A 27,711-nucleotide genomic window follows, 5' to 3' on the forward strand; every position below is an offset into this window, starting at 1 on the left:
GGATGGATGGCTGATTTGGCTAGAAGTCCCACTGTGGGGTTTGAGCTCAGGTTGTGAGTGCAACATGCAAGTAACCTACTGATTGTACCACAAGGCCTTATTAATAAGGTCTAAGAGGTTCATCAAATTGTTAAGACTTTATTAGTCAGGTAAGGAAACTTCTACAGTTCCTCAAATAGTGTGACCCTTTTAGCTTCTCAGGTTGTGTCTGGTGTGCTACTGTATCTACTTTCAAACATCCATGTGCTCCTCCAAACAGATGAGCATTTGAACATGAAGCTTACAAGGCAGAAGGCACACTGTAAATAAATGTCCAACTAGCAATTTCAACCATCAGAAACTTATCAAAGGAAGTTACATCAAACTACTGAAGTCACAGCAAGATCTGGAAGGCAAGAACTGTCTGAAAACTGGTCAGATATGTAAAACAACTCACAGACCACTAAAAATGATCTACACGAGAGAGTACAATCTCATGACAAAATCATCTAAAGTAAACAAAAGGAAATCTTGATAAACCAAAAACGGTTTGGAACAAAGCACTTTGGACTGAAGAAATGAAAACTGAACTATTCGACCATAACATAAGCTACATTAGGAGAAAAAAGGATAAAGCATGTAAAGAAGAAGATTACATTTTGTTAATCATTAAGCACAGGTTGAATCTTTTATGCTTGTTTATTTATTTAATCAATTTTATAGCCCATCCTCCCGACTACACCCAGGACGGGTTACACATTTACATTCATAATTAAAAAAAACACAATATACACATAACAAATAAAATCAATCTGCCAGCTTAACAAAATAAATCAGTACATCAATTTTCAATGAAACAAATGAGTTTTTACAGCCCTACAGAAACTTAAAAGATCGTTAATAGATTTCACAGCAGGAGGCAACCTGTTTCATAACCAAATCAAAGAATAAGAGAAAGCTCAAGAACGAGCACACTCCAACTGAAAAGACCTTGAAAAAGGCAAAAGAAAATGTCTCTTACACTGGGAACATAACAACTTCTTAGATATATAATTTGGAACCATATCATTAAAAACCTTAAAAGCTAACAGTATCATCTTTAAAATACCCCATTTGCTAATAGGAAGCCAATGCATTGATAAGAGAGAAGGTGTAACATGGTCACACATTGCCAGGTTTTTCAAAAGCCGAATTGTTGTATTTTGAACACGCTGCAGCCTCTTCAAACTCTTATAAGACAGTCCCACAAACAAAGCATTGCATAGTCAATGTGTGAGATTATATAAGCATAAAGGAACTGAATAAAATCAGGCTCATAAAATTAGCCCCAGATCTTATGCAATTGGCGCAAATAGTAGAAAGAAGAAGAAACCAATTGAGAAATATGGCTATGAAAATTTAGCCCAGCATCCAAAATTACACCCAGAATAAGAACTTGATCTTTTGCTACTATGGTAGTTCCTTCCCACAACAAAAATGGGTGGAAGAATTAACAATTATCTCTCCAAATCCATAAAAATTCTGTTTTAGATGCATTTAATTGCAACTTATTGCTATGAGATCATGCAGCAGCCAGTGGCGCAGGAAATATCATGCAGATAGAAAGAGGAATGGAGTCAATTATTTGTCAATACGTCCTAGAACCTAATGCTCCACAGGAAAGGAACAGAGAAAGAAAGACTATCTTAATGCCTATGTATTGATCCATTGTGTGTTTGCACCTTCAATACTGTGTGCAATTCTGATCTCCACATCTCAAAAAAGAAATAGCAAAATTAGAAAGGTACAGATAAGAGTGAGCATAAGGATCAAAGGAACGGAATGACTCTCACGTGAGGAAAGGCTAAAGAGGTTAGAACTCCTGAGTGAAGTAGATAAATGCAAATTGATTGTTTACTCTTTCAAAAAGTACAAAGATTAGGGGACACACCAGAAAGTTAAGTAGTAAAACACATAGGAAAACATATTTTTTTTTCAATCAAAACAAAATTAAGAGGGTCTTTTACTAAGCAGCAGTAAGACCAACGTGGGTTTACCGCTCTCTAAACCGGAAGTACCATCGGGCTACCGCAGAAGCCCAGCGGTAGTTCCCACTCCCAGCATGCGCTAGGGTTTACCCGGTGGTAATTGGGCAGTGCCGCACACTGCCCGGAAGTGCGGGAGCCCTTGCTGCCACCTCAAGGGGTGGCAGTAAGTGCTCCGCCCCCAAATGGCTATGTGGCAAGTGTTTTATTTGCTGCATAGCCATTTCTTTAAAAAAAAAAAAAGTATTTTACCTGCTGCGGTAAAAGGGGGCCTCAGCACACATCAAAAATACCTCTTTTGCCACAGCTTAGTAAAAGGACCCTTAACAATGTGGTTTTTAAAAAGGCAAATCATCAAGTGTAAATAAACAAGCATATATGCATTTCCAATTGTACCACATTGCAAAAGAATATAATGTTGTTTTATAAAAACAGATAAACTATTATGTAGTATAAATTATGGGGTTAATCAATGTTGAGGCAAACAATATCTGGTTAATCATATCTATATAACTAATTCAGTTATTTTATTTAAGAAGATATTTGGATAAATCAGTGCTGTTATCTGAAATTTTTTTATCGTTATCTGGATATTCCATGCCTGCTATACCTATGGCCAACTTATCCAGATAACTTTAACTGGATAACAACTGAATATTGTCACTTTGGACTAAATTCTATATATGACACTGTAAAAATAAATTGTTGCCAAAAAAGTACACCTAGGCATATTCTATAATCTACATCTAAAGTTAGGCGCTCTTTATAGACTACATCTAGCATCCACCCACACAACTAAATTTAGTCACACTTATTTACTCCAAGTAAAACTTGGTATAAATGCCAGCAACTAAAGGCTTCTTTTATCAAGCCATGCTAGTGGCTCTTGGTGCCATAATACCAACAAATCCCATTCACTTTGAATGGGCTCTGTTGCCATTGCCATGCAGGAACCATTAGTGCGGCTTGATAAAAGAGGCCCTAAGTTAGACGCGGAGTGGGTGTATTCTATATCAGTGCGCATAGATTTAAGAAAAGCCCATTAGCTGCCCATTTCATGTCCATGGCCATGCCCCCTTTTTGGTTCTGTGTCTTAGAATTTACGCGCAGAACTTTACAGACTATACTAAGCAAGTTCTGTGCAATAAATTCTAATTAATACCAATTTGTGTCAATAAATGCCTGTAAAGTGGCAATTACCAGCACTCATTGGCTTGTTAAGATAACTAAGTTGCAAGTACAAATCAGAATATGATCTGATTTTTGTGTTGCAATTCCGGTCACACTATATAGAATCCACGGGTTTCTGTCTAACATTTGAAATCGCTTCTGCTACTCCCCCAACGTCTCCTAGTTTTAAACATATAATTTTGGTCAGAAACTGAGATGTCTGACCAAAAGTTATCTGTTTAATAGCCTCAGAACTTTGAAAACAAATATATATCTGCATAACTCCCAAAGTTAACTGATAATGTAGACCCCTATTTTTTTCAGGCTCTGTAAGAAATCAGCTCCCAAGATGATGTATCTTATCAGATAACAAATAATAACAACAACAATCACTTTCAGGCTTATTTTCAAAAGAGAATGACGCCCATCTTTCGACATGGGTGTCCTTCTCGCAGGGTCGTCCAAATCAGTATAATCGAAAGCCGATTTTGGACGTCCCTAACTGCTTTTCGTCGCAGGGACGGCCAAAGTTCATGGGGGGCATGTCGGAGGCGTAGCGAAGGTGAGACATGGGCATGCCTAACACATGGACGTCCTCGACCCATAATGGCAAAAAAGGATGTTCCTAACGAGCACTTGGATGACTTTACCTGGTCCTGTTTTTCTTACGACCAAGGCACAAAAAGTTGCCCAAAATGACCAGATGACCACCGGAGAGAATAGGGGATGGCCTCCCCTTACTCCCCCAGTGGTCACTAACCCCCTCCCACCCTCAAAAAAGATCTATAAAAATATTTTGTGCAAGCCTCAAATGTCATACTCAGGTCCATGACAGCAGTATGCAGGTTCCTGGAGCAGTTTTAGTGGGTGCAGTGCACTTCAGGCAGGTGGACCCAGGCCCATCCCCTCTACCTGTTACACTTGTGGTAGTAAATGTGAGCCCTTCAAAACCCACCACAAACCCACTGTACCCACATCTAGGTGCCCCCCTTCACCCCTAAGGGCTATGGTAGTGGTGTACAGCTGTGGGTAGTGGGTTTTGGGGCGGTTTTGGGGGGCTCAGCACACAAGGTAAGGGAGCTATGTTCATGGGAGCATTTTATGAAGTCCACTGCAGTGCTCCCTAGGGTGCCCGGTTGGTGTCCTGGCATGTCAGGGGGACCAGTTCACTACAAATGCTAGCTCCTCCCACGACCAAAGGGCTTGCATTTGGTTGTTTCTGAGATGGGCGTCCTTGGTTTCCATTATCGCCGAAAATCAGAACGACCAATTCTAGGGACGACCATCTCTAAGGTGGACCTAAATGTTGAGATATGGGCGTCCCCCATAATACGGGTTTCCCCGCCCCTCCATTGGGACATTTTGCGAGGACGTCCTCAGCAAAACTTGGGCGTCCCTTTCGATTATGCCCCTCTTTATCATCTCTGAGGCTTCCAGGAAGTCTTTTATTTTATTTATTTGTTTAATTGCATTTGTATCCCACATTTTCCCACCTATTTGCGAGCTCAGTGTGGCTTACAATACATTGTAAATAATGGAAATACAATTTGTTACAATTCATTTATGGATTAGATTGTGAGAAGTTATGCGAAGACAGAGTATATGGTCCATGTTTGCACAAGTGAAACAGCAGAAGTGGTCCAGGAAAGAACGACACAACCAAGGGCTCACAAACAGACTTTACTGAAGAATGATCCGACTTGGCCAAGTTTCGGCACTAGTCTTCATCAGGGGTCATCACAGTCTTCAATGTTAGCCCAATAGAACACAAGTTCATATACAATCTTCAGTAAAGTCTGTTTGTGAACCCTTGGTTGTTTTCTTCTTTCCTGAACCACCTCTGCTATTTCACTTGGACTTGTTTGTGCATAGGTTTTCTCCTCTTCCTTTTGCCTTGATCTATGTTTGCTTCAAGAACATAAAGTGACATCTATCAGTGAATGCATGCAGTCAAGAAAAGTGTACAACAGAAGAAGAAATATTCACCAGAGATTCACCAAGAACACATGCTCTATTTCCTGCAGGATTTCTAGTTCTCTAAATACATTCCGAACCTCATCTCTTTCAATGCACTGTTGTTTGTTCATGTACTTCATGGCATACATCGTCTCTGTGTCCTTCTTTTGTACAATGCACACCTAAAATCACAGAAAATATATAAATGCACATTAATGTTGTAAAGAATGTCAGCCTTTTTTATCCATTCATCTAAGAATAATACAATTACTTGATATTTGGTATAAACAATGCAGTCTGACTGTCTAAGGGTCTCTTTTACAAAGCTACGCTAGCGATTCCTGCACAGTAAATGAGAGAAAGCCCATTCAAGTCCTATGAGCATCCTCTCATTTGCTGCACAGGAATTGCTAGTGCAGCTTTGTAAAAAAAGCCCAAAATTAGTTTGAGAAAGAATATATTGAATGGCAAGTAGAAAATGATTTTTTTGTTTCTTAGAACTGATTAATGAATGTCTCTAAACCGAGCATTTACCTTCAGATTTAAGCAATGGGAAAGCTGAGAAAGAATCAGTAGACAGAGGCAGCATTGTAAAATTGTTGTATTTATATCCTTATGTTTTTTCTATATAAATATACAATTAAATTAAGAGAAAATTCATAAAAGCTAATGCTGCAAATGAGAGCATACATACATTTAATCAGATTCATAAAATCCTGTTCCATAGAAAGATGCAAGTTTTCAGTTATATCTTTGGGTTGACCAAAACATAATGGAAACTAAACATGTTAAGAGATTCCTAAAAATAGACCCTTGCCATGGAAAAGCTAGATTACAAAAGGGTAATTTTATAATCTAGGCACCCATTTTTACATATCCTTTGTCTTTTTTTTTCTTTCTTCTCTTTACTTCTGATAAGGCCATCTAAGGGTTAATAGGAGTTGAGGTAACCCAATATACAGGGGTCTTGTTATTGCACTGTTTGGTACACTAAAGAGTTAATGCTTATAGTGGTCAGACTCGGAGGGGAGGGAGGGGGGAGGGAAGGAGAGAATCTTGGGGTGGGGAAAGGGGGGGTGATGAGGTATGTTGTTGGGGGGGGGGGAAATCGAAAGTCATGGCAAGAATAAATATGACTATGCAAGTTTATGTTGTATCAGGCTGTATTGTCATACGGCTGGTGAGATATTGTTGTTTGTGTTTGTTTTCGTAACTGCCTTTAATAAAAACATTGAAATATATATAATAAATAACTAGAATCCACGAGAATCCATAACTAACTACAATACATCACCACATCCTCCATTATTCTGATTGTCTTTCCATATCTGCTTGATTAGATCGTCATCTTAGCCTTGATATCTTTGTAACACCAATTGTATCTTTTGTACCCTGAAATGGTGATGCCATAACAGGTCTTTGTAAGCCACATTGAGCCTGCAAATAGGTGGGAAAATGTGGGATACAAGTGCAATAAATAAAATAAAAATAGAATACTAGCACTTGCACACATAAGTATACATTTACCCATGAAAGTGCTAGCAGGGCACCTAAGAAGTAATCTTTTTTTTCCACTTTTAGAGATCTTTATTAACAAATACCTTAAAACACTCACAAAAATAATATATACAGGTAGGTTTTAATGATAATACACAGAGACCTCCTAAGCTATCAGCAAACAGGTTAATACAGCAAGGTTCAGTAACATACCTTGAAGGTTTTAACCATTTTGTAGTGCAATGATAAACTAGACACCCACAAACCCCTCACTCCAACCCCCTGCCCTCTAAAGTAAGTCAATAATGGTGCACCTAATTTACATAGCAAACAAATGCAAGTGGGTGAATACATGGGCGGAACATGGGTGGGACAAGGGCAATGCTCCCAGTTACGTGTATAACTTACAGAACACTATAAGTTAAGTATGTCTATCTCTCATTTATGTGCCTGCCTTTACACCAGGTCTATGGCTGGTGTAACTGTGGGCATGTAAATGTCAGTTACACCGATACTGGGTTACTCTATTATTCTATAATGGAATCTTGGTGCCCAGGTTCCATTATAGAATAACTTACTACCACACATCGCTGGGGCACCTAAATGGAAGTGCCCAGTTGTAGAGTTTCTCCACAGGGTGGATGCACCACTAATCATTGACCACAAAGTTCTTAGGGGCTGATTCACTAACACTAACATAGATTAAGATATATAGGACAGTGAATTAACAGTTAAGGCATGTGGTAATGATAGCTTTGGCTACCATGCTATCGTTGGATCAGTCCCTTATTGGGGGGGGGGGAACTGGCTGTTGGTTTTTTCTATTTAAGAAGTGGGACTTTTAAGGAGAAGGATTCTTTGGTCCTGGTGTAGACCTGGGAAGGAGCACTTGTCTACCAATGCTTTGAGAATCTCTAAGGGGAGATGACCCAGAGGGGAACGCTTTTTTCTCTATGCTCACGTTGGGAACCATTAGACATTAGGGATCAGATTTCTCCTGGGATGGCCCATGAGCCCTCCAATTCAGGTTTCCTGTACTGCTACAGCAACAATGGCAGCAGGCCACCAAATAAACATGAAGCAATGGCAGTGGAAGCTTTAATGCACAGTAAAAACAAAGCCCAATGTGGCCACATTTCACCTATAAGGCTGTGACAGGGGCAACTGCTAACCAGACATAAACCACATTAGTAAATCAAAATATGAATACATAGATAATAAAATTAAAATCATTTAAACAATTAAAATAATTTAAAAACATAAATAAGATCAGTATTGTTTGTAATCATTATTTAAGTATGGCATAGCTTTCTATGGGTACTTCTTGCTTCCTGCAATCTTCTGCAGCCAATGACACCACTAAAACAAATAAAATGGATGCTGGAATGCATGATATGTTTTGTCATTTTTAGCATTTTTTAAGCAATCTGAGTGGTGTAATTTAACAATTTTTAGTGATTCTAGGTGGGCACTTCAAGATCTATCAAATGGCACTTTGTGCATTTTCAAAAGGTTTTTATCAGCGTGTTTTTCAAAGTAAAATCGGGACATTAAATATAAACACATTTTAATCTCCTTTAGCCTGAGCTTTGCCTTTATTGAAGTCTGCAATGGTATTTAACTGTTTTTTTAAAGAAAAAGTTCTCTAAAAAAACTTATGAAGCTTTAATGCTTTTTAATTCCATGTAACCTCTGATCCTTTTAGCAGCACATATAAACTTTATTTTATTTATTTTATTTATTTATTGCATTTGTATCCCACATTTTCCCACCTCTTTGCAGGCTCAATGTGACTTACAATATGTCATGAATAGTGGAAATATGTAAAAATTAGACATTTGGTATTACAGAAGGATCTTGGGTAACATGATAATGATAAAACATGATAGTAGAATAACAAGTAAACTTTGTAGGACAGTTCTGGGTACATGTGTGGAAATTCACATGTGTTGGTCGTTGTGGTATGTCTTGTCAAAGAGATGGGTATTCAGAAGTGTGCGGAAGTTAGTTAATTCATAGATCGTTTTTAAGTTGCGCGGCAGCGCATTCCAGAATTGAGCAACTGCTCTGTTGAATAATCCTTGTGCACAAGTGCTGGCTGTAAATAGCAGATATCTTTATGCCTTAAAAGTTTTTGTATTGGATTTTTACTCATGTTAAAGATTTTACCTAATTATTCACATATAAACCTTGCCTATGGAGGGGTCCTTACTGACTGCACTGTTTTTTTTTTTAATTCATAGATTTACTTTTTCATATAATGCTAGAGGGAAAGTTTAAGTTTATGTTTATTCAGGACTTTCTATACTGACTTTTTTGACAAATGGATCAAGGCAATGTACAATCTAAAAAAAAAAATCAAACAGATAGGACCACCAAAACATTTGACAGGAAAGAGTAGGCATTCACACCAGTCATAAAAGGTACGAGAAAACATCATCATTCAGCTCACACAGGTATACCTCACAAGGTACTAAGGTCCCCTTTTACTACGCCGTGTAAGGCTCTATGCGTGCCCAATGTGCGCCAAAATGGACTTACCGCCCAACTACCGCATGCCTCTTGTGGTAATTTTATTTTTGGTGTGCATCCGCTACGTGCGTCTGAAAAATATTTTTTATTTTCTGGCGTATGTAGCAAACACGTGCCAAGTGGCATCTGACATGCGTAGGTCCTTACCGCCCAAATTCTTTACCGCTAGGTCTAGGCAGTAAGGTCAGAGACCCAAAATGGACACGCGGCAATTTTGATTTTGCCGCACATCCATTTTCGGGGGAAAAGAGACCTTTTTTACAGGTGCACTGAAAAATAATTCTGCGCATGCCCAAAACCCATACCTACACTACTGCATGCCACTTTTTACCGTGGCTTAGTAAAAGGACCCCTAAGTTCTTCATCCTCACCAACTCAGATACTGAATGCTAACTTGCAGACAAGTCTTTAAAAGGTGCTTAAACTTACTTAAAAATTCCTGATTATCAATTAGCACAAGAAGGTAATTCCAAAGACGAGGGGCAAGAAAATAAAAAGCCGAATTATGTGATGATTCCTATTTGACCGGCTATGGGCCTGGCAACACCAAGCGATAAGAATCTAGAGATCCAAGACAACATAAAGGGGTATACATAATTGTTAAAGAAGAAAAATAAGAGGGAACATTCCGATAATAGGCTTTGTAAGTCAAACATAAATTTTTAAACTCAGCATGGAAAAAAACCCAGGAAGCCAATGAAGCCTAAGAAATAGAGGAGTTGCATGGCCATACCGATGAGCTCAAATAAAAAGTAAAAAGTGAGGAGAATAGTTGAGGATACCAAAAACGTATATGTTTATTCACATAAAAAAACAATTGTATGTGTAAAATATAAAACATCATGCTGTTATTACCCTCTGGTTGTCATTATTTAAGACATTCTTACCAGTACTCATCATACTTTCATATACAATCTTCTCTCATTATCCTTATAGGCAACTTATACCATTTATACATATTTCATATATATCAATTACATACACATACATTTTTGAGTACTCAGTTAAAAGTAGTCCCTTTAATATTTTTCACTTTTTCTGTCTTTTCATCCAGAAATTTCATTTTTTATAAAAATATACGCTACATAATTTTTATTTATTTTCATTGGTTTATTTTTCAGTCATTCACCTATCTTATTTATTCATCAATTGTATTCCATTCACCAGGTATGTTTTTTTAAAAAAAATTCTTTTTGGTAATACAACATTTTGCATTTAAATACATTTTTAATATTTTAATATTAATTTGTATATTCAAATTTTCTCTATATTGCGTCTATATCCCATTCATATCCTATAATACTTATTATAAATAATGTTTTTTGCAATATAACACCTTGCACCAAAGAATATATACAATTTTTCGTAAAGATTCATTTGTAAATTTAATGCTTTGTTAGATCAAGTTTACATCCAATCACAATCTTACATCTAATTACATTTTATATTACTCTTTCACTATCATCATTAATTATAATTGTTGGTTACATTTCTCCTTTTATATTTTTTTTACCATGACATTATTTATTTTGCTTATGCATCCGTTATACACATTAAATAATAAATTTTATTGTTTAGAGATAAATTGGGTTAAATTATTTTTAGCTTGATTTATAAAAAATTCTTTTAAATCATACATTAGTATAATCAAATATTTCTTTAGTATAGTTCATATTGTCTGTTTCTTTTTCGCATAATTTTATTAAAAATCTAATATTGTTTAGCATTACATCACAATTTTCAACATTGCATTATAGCCATTATTTCAAAATTAGCATCCTTTTTGATTTACATCTTTATAATACACTCATTTAAATATCCTCATTAATACTCATTAATTGTGGGTTACATTTCTATTTTTCATCATGACATTATCCATTTCGTTTATGCATCTGTCACACATAAAATAGTAAACGACATATTTTGTTTAATCGTTACCATTTCCTTTAATTTGAGTATCACAACAGAAAATTTTATCGTTCAGAAACAAATTGGATTAAATAATTTCCTACTTGATTTCTTTAAAACATACATCAATATGTTAAAAAAATTTTTTCTTTTGCATAGTTTAATTCTTCTTTGCGTAATTTTATTTAATAAATTCAGTTTTTCTTAGTATCATACTATTTTATATTTACTATTTTTAAATTGTATTATAACCATTACTTCATAATTTGTAACCCCTTTTTATTCATATCTTCATTTTATATCCCCTTTTTTACTAACAGCATTTCAAAATTCAAGTAGCAGCGTTCTCATCAATCAATACAGACAGATCAACGAGTGTTTATCTGATCATTTTCTAATCAAATAATGTTAATGTTTTACTCTACTCCATATCACGTATTTGTTACGTTTAGTTTTTTATTCCACGTCTGTACTAATCATTTTTACGTTTTCTTAGCGTCATGGAACATTTTTTAACATGGTTACCTCATTCTCTACTCATATCATTCACTCGCATATCTTTTCTTTATTGCTCACAAAATTGTCGTAATTTCATCGTATCATAGTTTAACTTTATCTCATCAGTTCACCTGTGTCCTTAATTGAAACTTAGACGTTCCTTTTTCCCGCCAATTTTTGAAAAACGTCATTTCCTTCAATTTTTTCTATTTAAGAGACGCCAATCAAACTGCCATTTTTTCAATACTTTACAATTCGTAGACATCTCTCTGGAGAGAAGGTAAGCACTGAGAACCAGCATTTTTACTACCGTTTTTTGATACTATAATAAAATCTTGCTACTCAAAATAAAACTTCCGTGGTACTCACATTACACACACTCGCAGAAAGACACGCTCATTAATGTTCCAGCATTTAATAAGCAAATACATCCAGAAGTTTCTTGCAGTAGACTATTCTTGTTACAGACCTTTGATAGCTCTCTTTAGAGATTTATGAGATTTTGGTCGTATCGATTCAGGTAATGTCACAATAATATATTCAGCGTCTTTTTTATATATAACTAGTACATATATCACATTAGCAATGTCGATTTTACAAATGATAGAACAGAAGTTTTAGAGTTTATCATATTAAGTTCTTAATTCTTTCACAATACCGTGATTTTTATATCTTTCAAAATCACTTTATCATTAGTTTCCGCTCTTTTCATACAGCGTAAATCTTTTTTATCTTTCTTGCAGCATCATTTGAACGTTGTGCTTTTTAGCACATTTCTTATATATATGTTTTTTTAGAAGAGAGGAGGTAAGTTCACTCAACCTCCACATATTAATTTATCATAATCTTCACATGTCAATACATAGTGTTTTTATATATAAAAATTTATTATATTTTGCGTGCTTATTAATTTTTTATAATCTTTACATGCTAATATATAGCGTTTATACACAGAAAATTTATTATATTTTGCTTACAATATAGAATCCATAATATTTAATACTTCAAGTTATTTATTTTCTAGCCCCTTCATTTTTTACGTTCTGTTCTATATTTAGGATGTCTCACATTTATGTTTCTTTAAGTTTTTTCTGATAAATATCATCTCAATACATTTTTGTAACATCATTTGATATACTTCATTTATACAAACATCTTTTTATATCATTCTTATGTTGAAGTACATAGATCTTAAGAGATTATCGTCCTGATATTTTCCTTGGAATATACATTTTGAGAAACATCTTCCGAGGTAATCTATAGTTCATTCACCTTATTGTTAACTATTTCATAGCACAATTAATTTATTATAAAGACATATTGATTGAACATGTGCTTATATTATACATGATCTTTTCTTTATATACACATTAGTTTTCACAATTTCAATTATCATTTTTGTGTATATACAAATATATTGTCCATTTTTCATAAATTGCCAAACTCATTTCTATAAATTTTATTTTCACAAATTAATGTATTGTTTAAAATATTATTTATGGTGGTTCACAATTTATATTATTCGACGATTCCCCTTTTTTTAAAAAACAATATAATGTTATTTCCATAAATTGATGTACAGTTCAATACATTATTTATGCGACTTGATCCATGATTTTCAAATAATTTTTAATAATTATAAAAATGTTTTTATAAAAATTATTACACATATATATTATTCATTCTTAACATGCAAATGCTATGTCATTAGAACAAGTTAATGATAATTTTCTGTTTGATTGATCACTTATTAATGCTATGTATTTATCCACTATCGTTTTGTATCATTTACTTATTTCATTTATCATATTTATGTTTCTGCCATATTTGTATCAATATTATTTATTCATTTATTTTGTTTCTATTATTTAATTTAGGTTGCAAAGACCCCTGAGGCAGGCCTTAGGGCCGAAACACGGCCGTGTCGGGTCCGTTTTATATTTTATACATACAATTGTTTTTTTATGTGAATAAACATATACGTTTTTGGTATCCTCAACTATTCTCCTCACTTTTTACTTTTTATCTCACGGTTTCGTGAGGGTTTTCACCTCCTTTTTGCTTTTGTTGCATACCGATGAGCTCTACATAAAAGCCTAGCTGCAGAATTTTGAAGTATTTGAAGATGATTAATTTGAGAGGAAGAGAGACCCGCATATACCGAATTACAATAGTCTAAACAAGAAATCATGTAAGTGTACAACAAAGTGTGCATAGTATTAAAATTGATAAATTCTTGAAAAGAACAGATACAATGCAAATAAAAATAGTCAAGTTTAAGTACATTAAAATTTGGGTCCGAAAAGAAAGACCAGAATCAATGGTAATGCAACAACAGGAGTAAATCTAACACATCACCAATTACTTTATAATCTAACTGTTTTCTGATATGTTTTTTGAATTGATTATATCCATTATGTTACACCTGTTCTTTATGTAACCAATTGTTTATCTACTCTTGATTGACGCTTGCTATGATGTATTATTGTAAGCCACATTGAGTCTGCAAATAGGTGGGAAAATGTGGGATACAAATGCAACAAATAAATAAATAAAGTAATGGAAAGACCTAACTGAAGTGAGAGAGAAACCAAACAGCACTGGAACTACAGATGGTTGAGAATTAGAACCTGTAAGCCAACACATAACGGTCTTTTCTCTGTTCAAAATCAGCTTGTGCACAGACAGCCAACCAAGAAAAGCATCTAAACATTCCTGAAATGGGCAAACATTCGGATTCAGAGGTGAAGTTGGATAAGGAAGCAAAATGTCATAGGTGTAGAAAAACACTTTAATGTTAAATGACTAAATAAGAATTTCTAGTGGGCTCATAAAAATATTAACAAGCAGCGGAGAGAGGACAGATCTCTGTGGCACCCCGCAGGTGTTGAACGAGAAGTCAAACATGACACAGTAGAAAAGCGGTTTTAAAGAAATGACCTAAATCAAATTGTAAACCACACCACTCAACCCAACATCATGGAGTCATTCCAATAAAAGAGAGTGATCAATTAATTCAAACACAGCTGCCAATCAAGTGATACTGCAAGCACATGTCCATTATCCAGGGAAGTGTGAACATTGCTTAGGACAGCTAGTACAGTGGTTTCAGGGAGGCATATTTTGTTCTTTCCCTCTCTAGGCATGTGCCAGTATTCACATTGGGACCTTTTTACTAAGCCGCATAAGCGTCTATGCGCGCCAAAATGGAGTTACCACACGGGTACCGCGTGGTCCTTCTGGTAATTTCATTTTTGGAGTATGTCCGCTACACGTGTCCAAAAATATGTTTTATTTTCTGGCGCGCGTCAGCTATGCACGCCAAGTGGCATTTGGCACGCATAGGTCATTACTGCCCGGTTACCGCATGAGACTTTACCGCTAGGTCAATTGCTGGGGTAAGGTCTCAGACCCAAAATGGACATGCATCAATTTTCATTTTGACACACGCCCATTTTTGGCAAAAAGTTTTAAAAGGGCTTTTTACAGGCACACTGAAAATTGGTGAGGCGTGCACCCAAAACCCACGCCTACACTACCGCAAGCCATTTTTCAGCGCACCTTAGTAAAAGGACCCCTTTGTTATTTCACTTCATGCAAGTTTATCACTGTCTGCATATTATAATGCACTTATCACACCCTGTGTCTGCCTCTTCACTTATATTAACACTGTATGTGAATTTTCTGGCACCTAAGAGTAAGAGCTGTCTTTCAGCAAGTCTAATGCTGTGACATTATTAATCACTGTAATTGTTTTCTCTTAGTAAATATTATGCCTGTTTTTCTTAAAAGAAAATATGCATGTTTTTTATTCATATTTTCATGCTGTTACTATTGGAATGTCTTGGTGATGTGGAGAGACATTTTTGATATCGTCTAATTCTGGATTTGCAGAAAATATCCAAAAATCCAGTAGTGTCCATATTCATACCAGAAAAATGTCCAACTTTTTGTTTCAAAAATGGCCATTTGCTAGATGTTTTTGTGATCAGTGTGTCTTTTTGATCATTTTTGGAAAACAAAATGTCCAAGGGAAAAACATACAAAAACAAGCCATTGGGATATATGGAGGGAGGGGACAGCATTCTTAGTAGACTAGCCACATACATCATAACAGATCAGAGGGGCACCTTAGAGAACACTGCAGTGGACTTTGCATATAAGGTCCGAGGTACACATCTCACCATTACCCCTTTATATTGCATGGGGAGCCCTCTACAACCCACCAAAAACCTACTGTACCTAACTATACACCACTATAATAGCCCTTATGTCCACAAGTGTCACCTATATGTTGGTACAGTAGATGTTTGGTAGTTTTTGAAGGGCTCACACTTTTTACCACAAGTGCAAAAGCTAGAGTGGGATATGGGCCTGGGTCCCCTTCTCTATATTGCACTGCACTGACCACTAGGCAACTCCATGAACCTGCTTGCTTCTCTAATAGGACTGGCCACAAGATCTGAAGTGTCATAGAGGATGGTATGTACTCTTTTTTTCATGTCTTTGGGAGGTGGGGGGGGGGGGGGGGTCATGCCTTAATCCCTCCAGTGGTCATCTGGTCATTTAGGGCACCTTTTTGTGACCTAGTTGTAATTGAAACAGGTATAGACTAAAACATCTAACGTTTAGCCCAGGATGTTTTTGCTTTGTTCCATTATAGTAGAAAAACATTCAAGTTTTGGGAATGCCCAAATCCCATCCCCAACAAGCCTCTTTGTGATTTGGATGCACTGTAGAGAAAAACATCTCAAATCCAAGTTTATGCCATTTTTGAGACTTTTTTTCTTTTTTAAATAAGCCCCCTAAGTCTTCACTCATTTATGTCTGTAAGTGGTTTTAGTAGACTCATTTATGCATTTAAGTGATTTTAATTATTGACCTTATTTATATTTTTAAATGATTTTAATTGATTTGTCATTTTTAATTTTATCCCTATTTATTTGATTTACTGTAGTTTATGTCTGGTTAACAGTTGCCTCTGATTCAGCCTATAGGCAAAAGCAGCTACAGCTGGGAAATGTATACTGTGGTAACAGTAATGCCCTTAAGCCAAGCCTTGGACTTAATATATTAAGATATCGTTCTATCTATAAATATCTATAAATATCTCTATCTCTCTCTCTCTCTCTCTCTCTCTCTCTCTCTCTCTCTCTCTCTCTCTATATATATATATATATATATATATATATATATATATATATATGAAATACAAGAAAAAAAGTAGCTGATGGAGGATGATTTATCAATATTCAGTAAGCAGGAGAGATATCACAAGGAGATCATAGCCCTCATATACTAACCTATAAAAATGTTTGTGGGTTAGGAACCAGTTTTGCAAAATTTAGCAATGAGATGCAAATGGACTCTTGGCTCATTTATATCCCTAAGCTAAATTCTGTGAAACTTCCCACCTGTCACCACAGTACACAATTCCAAGCTGTAGCAGCTTATTTTCAAAGCATACGGATGTCTCAAAATGCCCAACTGGACATCCATATGCCTGAAATATCCAAATCCCAATTTTGCAAAGGCAGAAAAGGGACATCCAACACTGCAGCACATCCAAATAGCAAGGGTGTGTATGGTGGGTGTGTTTTGGGTGGGACTAGGGAGGCACCAAAATCAAGATGTCCAACAGCGATTACCGAATGGGAAGAATCGTCCAAGCCTAAAACGAAGGATGTCCTAAATTACACCTGTTTCAGTCACTTCCAGGGTACAAAAAGGTGTTCTGATTATGCAGTTGACCACTGGAGGGATTAAGGCATGACACCTCCTTAATCCTAGTGGTTGCTGTCCTCTTCTCTCTCTCCTGAAAGTGAAACCAGGATACCAGGCTCTATGACAGCTTCAGGTATTATTGATATTCTTAGCAAAACAAGCAGCAAAATTGAGGAATAATTTAGTGGTTAGTGCAGTGGACCTTAAACCAAGGGATACAGGTTCAAATCCCACTTTAGCACTTTTATTTTAATTGTGAGCCTTCCAGAAACAGAAAAATACCTACTGTACCTAAATATATAATCCGCCAGTAAGCCCGAAGGCTACTGAAGTGGTGTATATTCAGGTACAGTAGGTATCACCGCCATCAGTAAAGAGCAGGAATTTGCCCGGTGATCTTGAAGCAGAATTCGAAACGCTGGCTGTCGTTCGCTGGCTATCGTTGATCACGGACAGAAATGTTTAAAGAGAACACAGAGATTTACTTCTAAAGCTAAGTTTGTTTAACTTAATTAGTTAGCTTTATGATAATAGAATCACAAGGTTTTTGAGGCCGATGATGAGGAAGTCCAACCCCGAGTGGCTTGTATTTCACGTCACGGGGTTTCTTGAGGCCTTCTCCTCAAAAATCTCTGAAGTACTTGCTCATAAAGTAATAATTTTGAGGAGGTCCCATTTAACATATATACCTTGATCTGAATGTCGTTGGTGCCTCACCCCGATTGTTTGTTCAAATACTATTAATACTGACTGGCAGATCTAGGCAGCATATAATTCTAAATAAAAACATAAAAGAGGAAAAGAACATCAATATCTAATAGAAAAGGGGATGACAGTCACTCGAGGCATTCAGCAGATAAATAAAAATAGATCTGTTCTTAGCAGTGGAAACTGGTCATCCATATCACCAATCCTAAGGCAAGGATATACATTAAGAAAAAGCTAAAGTAAACAGATGTGTTCTAAGCAGTGTTTTAAATTTAGGTAAAGACAACTCATTACGGATGTAAGGAAGAAGGTTGCTCCATAATTTGTGTGAAAGGATAAAGAAGGCTTAATGACAAGTCGATTTATAATAAGCCATTTTGTGACTTAGGAGAACTAAATGGTTAGAATCGAGGGAACGAAGCAATCGGGAAGGCATGAAAGGAATAGGTGAGGAGGCCAGATATGAGAGCTAACCAAGGTGAAAATCTTTGTGTGTCAGAAATAGAATTTTAAAGTGAATTCAATAATGAATTGGGAGCCAGTGGAATTGAGAAAGAAGTGTGGTGATACGATCTGATTTTCTGGCTCTAAAAAGTAATCTGACAGCTGTGTTCTGGATGATTTGGAGATGTTTAATTTGAGATGCTGGTAGATGGGCATAAGTAGAATTACAGTAATCTAAACCAGGAAATCAATAGCATATGATAGTGGGATTTGAACCTGGATCCCTTGTTTAAGGTCCACTGCACTAACCACTAGAATGTGTCTCCGCTCTGTAGAGATGAATGTATAGCTAAGAATGCTACCAGACAGACATCCTTGTCCCTGATTTTTGCTGTTCATATGTTGGATGTTCCAGTTTGTAAAATGGCTGACTAATTTACATATAAGCTGGATGTCTGTTTTGGACGTTATGAGCTGGACGTCTCTATTCTGACTTGGACATTCTTTCAAAAATGCCCTTCCATATGTTTTGGGGAAACTTTGATAACTTAGCACTATAATTTAGATGTCTAGTTGCAGCATGCTGAATGCTGATTCTATAATAGCAACTGAGTGACAAGATTCCATTGTAGAATATTAGTTTTTACTGCACCTTGATTTACCATAGGAGTCAGCAAACTGTGATATAACAGTCACCACAGGTTGCTGACTACTGTGGGATATAACAGTCACTGCGGGTTGCTGACTACTGTGGCAAATGAATAACACTGCTTGTAAGCCACCTCACAAACAGGTTATTCCAGCTGCCCAGGAGCACTGGACCTTAAAACTGTGGCCTAATGTTCTCAGGCCTGAGCCTGCAGGGCCTGGAAGTGTCCTCCCCTGCCTGATTGCTTCCCAACCCCCAATCAATCCCCCCACCCACCCACTCTTCCAAAAGACTTTCATCATCTTAGAGGGCTTACCACAATTTCCTTGGTAGTCCAGTGGTCTTTAGGCAGGAGCAATCCCTAGTCACTCCTGCCATGCTAGTGCCATCTCCAAAATGGCATCCCTAGTGGCAGTCTCATGCTACTACCACTCAGGATCATGTATCCTTCTACAAAGGTGCATAGGTGCCAAGTTATACAATAAGAAGATTATCCCATGGATTCTATATAGTGCTCCTAGCGTTCCACGTGAGATAATGCAAATGGATTCTATAACAGTGCATGTAACTTAATTGGCTTAACAAGGCAATCAGCATTGTTAACAGCAGTTAACAAGCAATAATGAGCACTAATTGGCAATAATTAGAATTTACAAACACATCACTAAGAGGGGCATAATCATCGCAGGACGGCCCTGTAAAGGGGTGAGGCAACCCATATTATTGAAACAAGATGAGCAACCATCTTTCGTTTCGATAATACGGTTGGGGACGCTCAAATCATGAAATTTAGGTCGACCTTAGAGATGGTCGTCCTTAGTTCATTTTTGAAATGGTCGTCCCCGGTTTTTGGCGACAATGGAAACCGAGGAAGCCCATCTCAAAAGTGACCAAATCCAGGCCATTTGGTCATGGGAGGAGCCAGCATTCGTAGTGCACTGGTCCCCCTCACATGCCAGGACACCAACCGGGCACCCTAGGGGGCACTGCAGTGGACTTCAGAAAAAGGTCCCAGGTGCATAGCTCCCTTACCTTGGGTGCTGAGCCCCCCCAAAAAACCCAAAACCGAAAACTGTACACCACTACCATAGCCCTTAGGGATGAAGGGGGGCACCTACATGTGGGTACAGTGGGTTTTGGTTTTTTTTGGAGGGCTCACATTTACCACCACAAGTGTAACGTGGGGGGGGATGGGCCTGGGTCCGCCTGCCTGAATTACACTGCACCCACTACAACTGCTCCAGGTACCTGCATACTGCTCTGATGGACCTGAGTATGGCATAGAAGCTGGCAAAAAAGTATTTGTAAACTTTTTTTTATGGTGGGGAGTTAGTGACCATTGGGGGAGTAAGGGGAGGTGATCTCCGATTCCCTCTGGTGGTCATCTGGTCAGTTCAGGCACCTTTTTGATGCTTGGTTGTGAAAACAAATGGACCAAGTAAAGTCGCCCAAGTGTTCGTCAAGGACGCCCTTCTTTTTTTCCATTAATGGCCGAGGACGCCCATCTCCTAAACACGCCCCAGTCCCACCTTTGCTACACTGCTGACACGCCACCATGAATTATGGTCGTCCCCGTGACGGAAAGCAGTTGAGGGTGCCCAAAATCGGCTTTCGATTATGCCGATTTGGCCGACCTTGCGAGAAGGACGTCCACCTCCCGATTTGTGTCGGAAGATGGGCGCCCTTTCTTTTTCGAAAATTCACCTGTAAGTGTATTCTGTAATGCAAAGCATTTAACTTCTAATGCATGCAGACAAAAAGGGGTGTGGTCATAGGCAGGGAAATTGGCATTTCATGGGCATTCCAAAATTTATGCGCATAGTTATAGAATATGGCCCAGTGCACCTAAATCTATGCACCGGGATATGCCATGTTTTCATTGGTATAAATAGATGCGCGCAGGTTTAGGTTCTGGGATATCAACTAAGCACATTCTATACACTGTGCCTAAATCTAGGTGCTTTGTAAAGAATACGCTTAGGTGGAAATGCTTTCCACACAGATTTTTTAGGCACCATATTTGGAATCCCCCCTATATGCACAATTTTGTTTTATATGTTGGTTGTAATCTACCCAGAATTATGGATGGCACAGATTATAAATGCTTTAAATAAATAAATAAAGCAATAAAATGGCCTCAATGTACACAACATTAAAATAGGTGTTTATTAGATAAACACCAGAAAACCATTGCTTCCCCTGGTACTATCTCACCCTTTCCCGGGATTATATTGCAGCGTCCACTCAGTGTTTGTGCCTTTTCTGTATTGGCTCCTCCTAAGTGACATAAATATATATATTGGATTTAACTAGAAAAGTTACCCAGCAATAGTACCTGTAATAAACATTGACTTTTTTTTGTATCCTCATAGAACAGCTAATTAGCTGCAAAATTAGCACCTAAACTTAACAATTTATGATCACCTAGGAACAGAAGCCCTTATAGAAGCTGAATATTGGCACTATCCAGGTCAATGTTTTACCCACTTGTGCTCCATTCTTGTCAGTTGATAGAGGCCAAGTTGTCTGTAATTGGAAAAATGGACATGCAAGTACTTTACGGTCTCCTTGCTCCAGAAAAAGTTGCCAATCTAGCAAGCTGAAATGGAGTTTGAATTGGTGTCAGAGATAAAGGAACACTTTCAACGCACACAAAATATCCATGGCATGGATAGGAAAACTCAAAAGAGAAACGTACTACTCCTTTGAAATTCCATTATCAGAAACATTATCTTGGGAACACAATTCAAAGGTCAGAAAAAGAAAAATAGAATACCTCCCAAAGTTCTCAGCTAACAGTATACAAACCAAATTCAGTGTAATCACAGAAAAAGTAAGGATTCCAATACTGATGTTACAATCCACCTGGGGACAAATGACACAACCAGAAACAGCACCCTTGTAGTACAAAGAGATTTCCAGGAGCTGGAGGAAGGGCTAAAGATCCTAGTAAGAACTGTAACATTTTCAGAAGTACTACTTACCTATGAGAATGGAAAGAAGGCAACAGCATACAGACAACTTCAATATGTAGCTCAAAACCTGGTGTAAGCAAGGTTTCAGATATCTAAGGGGGTCTTTTACAGAGGCACGCTGGCATTTTTAGTGCGTGTTAAAAATAGACGTGTGCCAAAATGGAGTTACCACATGGCTACTGCATGGCTCTTGCAGTAATTTCATTTTTGGGGCACGTCCGATACACGTGGCTGAAAAATAATTTTTATTTTCTGCCGCCCATATTTTGATTTTGCCGCATGTCCATTTTCGGTAAAAGTTTTTAAAAGGGCTTTTTTTACAGGTGTGCTAAAAAATGATTCTGTGCGTGCCCAAAACCACACCTACACTACCGCAGGCCATTTTTCAGTGCACCTTAGTAAAAGGGCCCCTAAGTGAGAAATGTAGACGATACGTTGCCAGGCATTTAAACTACAGAATAGCATGACATTTGGAAGCAGATGAGTCTGGGATGTCACTCCCAGCAAAAGCATAGTGATAGTGAAGAAAAATTGTAACAGAAATGCAGTATAGCCCAGATGGAAACAAGAGGTGGATTCTTGGATCAGAGGAAGCAAATTTTATTACTGGACCCAACACAGCTCTTGTTTCAGCTGAATGCCTGCATCAGGGGTCATCTTATAAGGATGCCCTTGAGCAACTCAAATCAGAAGAACATCCAAAGTAAAATGCTACTTAGATCTAACGTGGTATTCCTAGGTTGCTGCTAGCTGCATTTTTTTTTCATTTACAGTTTTATTCATCATTACATTTCAGATAAAACCAAACAGAGTGCTAGGAATTACGGTTGCTGTCATACACTGAGTTGAGAATTTCAATGTCCTGATGGTAAGAAATAGAAATAAACCAAAGCATAGAAAAGAAAAAAAGATGATACCATTTTTATTGGACTAACAATACATTTTTGATTAGCTTTTGAAAGTAGCCCTTCTTCTACCAATAAAAAAGGTATCTTATTTTCTTTTCTACGTTTTGATCAATTTCTATTTGTTACCTTTACAAGTGGACTAACACAACTACCACACCACTTTACTCAGGGGCCCTTTTACAAAGCTGCGGGAGGGCTAATGTGCAGGTACTGCCAGGGTGGGCACGTATACCTGGCGGTAATTCCAGTTTGTCGCACGCCGAATCCCATGGTAGAAAATATTTTTCTATTTTTTACCATGAGGGGTGTTCCCAGGGTTAATCAGCAGGGTGGCCACTTTGGCATGTACTGCATGGTTACCATACGGATAGCATGAGCCCTTACTGCTAGGTCAATCTCTGGTGGCAAGGGCTCAGGCTGTAAATAGGTACGTGCTAGTTTTAATTTTTACACACACCCATTTCCCGGCCCTTTAAAAATGACCTTTTTCCCAGCCATGGTAAAAAGTGGCCCAGAGAGTGCCAAAAAACATGCCCATACTAGCGCAATCCACTTTTTACCGTGGCTTTGTAAAAGGACCCCTAAATGTCCTGATGAAAAGAGGTTAAATTTTGAAAGCTAACTTCTTTCTTAATTCTTATTTATAATGTATTGTACACAATGATTCCAAGACCAGCCTTATGTAGAGATAGTTAGGATTATTTTTTTCCCTTTGAGCCTCACTTTGTAACTATCTTAAGAAGCCTATTTACTAGATAAGAACATAAGAATAGCCATACTGGGTCAGACCAATAGTCCATCTAGGCCAGTATCCTGCTTCCAGCAGTGGCCAACTCAGGTCACATGTACCTGGCAGAATCCCAAACAGTAGCAACATTCCATACCACCAATCCCAGGGCAAGCAGTGGCTTCCCCTGTGTCTTCTCAATAGCAGACTATGGGCTTTTCCTTCAGGAACTTGTCCAAACCTTTTTTTAAACTCAGATATGCTAACTTCTGTAACCACATCCTCTGACTATGAGTTCCAGAGCTTTGCTATTCCTTGAGTGAAAAACATTTCCTCCAATTTTTTAAAAAGTGGTACTATTGGGCTAATTTTCGAAAGAGAAGGACATCCATCTTTCAACATAAATCAGAAGATGGACGTCCTTCTCACAGAAACGTCCAAATCAGTATAATCGAAAGCCAATTTTGGACGTCCCAAACTGCACTGCGTCGGAGGGACGGCCAAAGTTCAAGGGAGCATGTCGGAGGCGTAGCGAAGGCGGGACTTGGGTGTGCCTAACACTTGGATGTCCTTGACCCATAATCGAAAAAGACAAGGACGTCCCTGACGAGCACTTAGATGTTTTCACCCGGACCTGTTTTTATTATGACTAAGGCACAAAAAGGTGCCTGAAATGATCAGATGACCACCGGAGAGAATCGGGGATGACCTCCCGTTACTCCCCCAGTGGTCACTAACCCCCTCCCACCCTCAAAATGCATCTGTAAAAATATGTCATGCCAGCCTCAGATGTCATACTCAGGTCCATGACAGCAGTATGCAGGTCCCTGGAGCAGTTTTAGTGGGTGCAGTGCACTTCAGACAGGCAGACCCAGCACCATCCCCCCCTACCTGTTACATTTGTGGAGGAAACAGCGAGCACTCCAAAACCCACCACAAACCCACTGTACCCACATCTAGATGCTCCCCTTCACCCATAAGGGCTATGGTAGTGGTGTACAGTTTTGGGTGGTGGGCTTTAGGGGGCTTTGGGGGGCTCAGCACACAAGGTAAAGGAGCTATGTTCCTGGGAGCAATTTCTGAAGTCCACTGCAGTGCCCCCTAGGGTGCCCGGTTGGCATGTCAGGGGGACCAGTGCACTAGAAATGCTGGCTCCTCCCATGACCAAATGGCTTGCATTTGGTCATTTCTGAGATGGGTGTCCTTATCGAAAATCAGAAACGACCATGTCTAGGGATGTCCAAATCTAGGGATGGCAAAATTTAAGGATTTGGACGTCCCTGATGGTACTTTCGAAACGAAAGATGGACGTCCATCTTGTTTCAAAAATACGGGTTTCCCTGCCCCTGGATTGGGATATTTTGCAAGGACGTCCAAATCAAAACTTGGACGTCTCTTTCGAAAATGCCCCTCCACGAAACATAATTGAGTGTCCTCTAGTCTTTATACTTTTTGAAAGCGTTTAAAATCGAATCACTTTTCCCTGTTCTACATCTAACATGTGTGAACTCAAAACCTGCAAGGTAACTGTTGGGGATGTTCCCCAGACTTTGGGAAAGGCAGTCATATCACTAATGTAAAATGATGTTCACTTCTGTGCATTAATGGCATGGTTGCTAATGTCAAATACAAAAGCCCTTTTACAAAGTGTGGGTAAGCCCAAAGCAGGCTTACCGCACGCTAACTTGGAACTAGCACAGGCCCAACGTGGCCACTGGTGGTAGTTCTGCCTCGTGTGCGCCATGTCTAGAATGCCTTTAAAAAATATATATAGTGAGGTTCTGACCTGGCGGTAATCGAGCATCGCCACATGCTGCCCGGTTACGACCGGGTTCCTGTGGGAGCCCTTACCGCAATCTCAATGGATGATGGTAAGTGCTCTCCCCCGCATGGCCACGTGGTAAGAGTAATCTTACCACATGGCCATTTATTTAGGGGCTTTATACCCACTGCAGTAAAAAGGGTCCTGGCACGCAGGGAAAATGCCCTTGCCACTACTGCAGCTTAGTAAAAGGACCCCACAGTTAGATGCAACTGTGCAGGCATATCTAAGTATTCCATGTTATCTGTTCTGCTGTGGGCAGCTCAATAAAAGTCTAAAGGTAATGAATCCTCACAAGTCAAGGGATATTATCTCACATTTTCAATTTATGTCTGAAGCTGCAATGAAGATCTTAAAAGAATTGCAGGCATATACCTTCAGAAGGTTCCTAGAATTTATCTTTGTGTACCCCTCCCCTCCCCCTTCTTGGAAGATCTTGACAAGAAATTGGTTTTAAGTGCTCAAAGGATAATACTAGCCTACTGAAAAACATTGGTGACCTAAACACAAAAGCACTGAGTCAAAGAAGATCAGATGGAAACAGACATGAAAACACTGTAAGATTAATGTTGCGGTAGAGGCTATAAGACTCAAAGGCTTTGGGAAATGGTGTGCAATTTTCTTCAAAAATTAAGTAACCAGTTTCTGTTTATGTTTTGGGTGCAGTGACGCCTTGCTTTTTCAGTTCTTTCTTTGTACAATCTTTGCATTTTCTGTTGGAATCCATTGAGAAAGAAGGGAGAGAAGTGAAGTGGAAGAACTTGGAAGGGTAAGGAAAGGGGTTATGGAGTTTAAAGGGAAACAAGTTTGGCTAACTAATTGGGTTTTGTGATACTGATGTTTTTGAGCATCTCTTTGGCCTTCATGCTATGTTTTACTTCTTGTGCATTCTTATTGTGCCTGAATTAAAATAAAATAAATACAAGACTTAATGAAGTACGTGATACAATTTTTCATTAAAAACAAAAACAAATTAACAAACAAACAAATTCCAGGACAAAGGCTTGTAAAATAGAGTTAGGAGCAGGGAGGCTCTGAGGAAATATTAACAAATTACTTTTCTCCATCAAATCCCTTGGTGATGTTCTGAATAAAGATATTAAAAAGGTTGATTCTAGCACCAGCACTTGGGATACCCACAAATATATATTGCAGAACTAGAACAGCTAAAGAAAGATCAACAAACATGATTATCGGAATGGAATGGTTCACCTACAAAGTCAGGTGTGTAGAATCAGCGCCACATGTGATTCTATAAAGTTATGCACCCTTTATAGTAACATAGTAACATGAGTAACATAGTAGATGACGCAGAAAAAGACCTTCACGGTCCATCCAGTCTGCCCAACAAGATAAACTCATATGTGCTACTTTTTGTGTATACCTTACCTTGATTTGTATCTGCCATTTTCAGGGCACAGACCGTAGAAGTCTGCCCAGCACTAGCCCCGCCTCCCACCACCGGCTCTGCCACCCAATCTCAGTTAAGCTTCTGAGGATCCATTCCTTCTCCACAGGATTCTTTTATGTTTATCCCACGCATGTTTGAATTCTGTTACCGTTTTCATCTCCACCACCTAACGCGGGAGGGCATTCCAAGTATCCACCATTCTCTCCGTAAAAAAATACTTCCTGACAGAGAGAGTGGACTTATAGTTTAACCACAGAGTACCACTTGTCCCACATCAATATATATTAGTTATTAATATTAGATATTAAGAAAGCTATACAGTGTAGTCAGTAGGTACAGTTAGGGGGTGAAGAACTTCTGCGCACAAAAGAGGAGTGGGGCTTGGGTGTGATCATATGCTATGACCTAAAGGTAGCCAAACAGGTAGAAAGGTGATGGCAAAAGCTAAAAGGATGCTTGGGAACATTGGAAGAGGAATGGCCAGCCAGAAGGAGATGATAATGCCTCTGCATAAGTCTGTGGTGAGACTTCATGTAGCGTACTGGAGACCATACCTTCAAAAATATATATACAGGAGCAGAGCCAAAATGGATGCCTGAATAACATGCTGGTTTGGAATTCCTGCAGTGATCCCTTTCTTGATGGGGAAGCATAAGAGCCAGGTGAAATATACCAGCTCCTCAAACTCATTTTGCAGAGGTCTCCTGCTACAGTGCCGCTGGATTTCAATTGGGGTGAAATGAGGGGCTGCTGCTGAGCATATCTTCCCTCAGCATTTA

The 27,711-nt window shown here is 38.2% G+C and overlaps 1 protein-coding gene across 2 annotated transcripts in view; it reads right to left on the bottom strand.

The window, feature by feature from the left end:
• Nucleotides 1-27,711, bottom strand: part of STK32C (serine/threonine kinase 32C) — a 534,408-nt gene that overhangs the window by 46,519 nt on the left and 460,178 nt on the right. For both annotated transcript variants that reach the window (XM_030202984.1, XM_030202985.1), the window contains exon 3: nt 5,160-5,311. In XM_030202984.1, the coding sequence (XP_030058844.1) occupies nt 5,160-5,311 (152 nt within the window). The remainder of the gene's footprint in view (nt 1-5,159; nt 5,312-27,711) is intronic.

Source organism: Microcaecilia unicolor, chromosome 5, assembly GCF_901765095.1.
Source record: "Microcaecilia unicolor chromosome 5, aMicUni1.1, whole genome shotgun sequence".
NCBI classification, from domain to species: domain Eukaryota; kingdom Metazoa; phylum Chordata; class Amphibia; order Gymnophiona; family Siphonopidae; genus Microcaecilia; species Microcaecilia unicolor.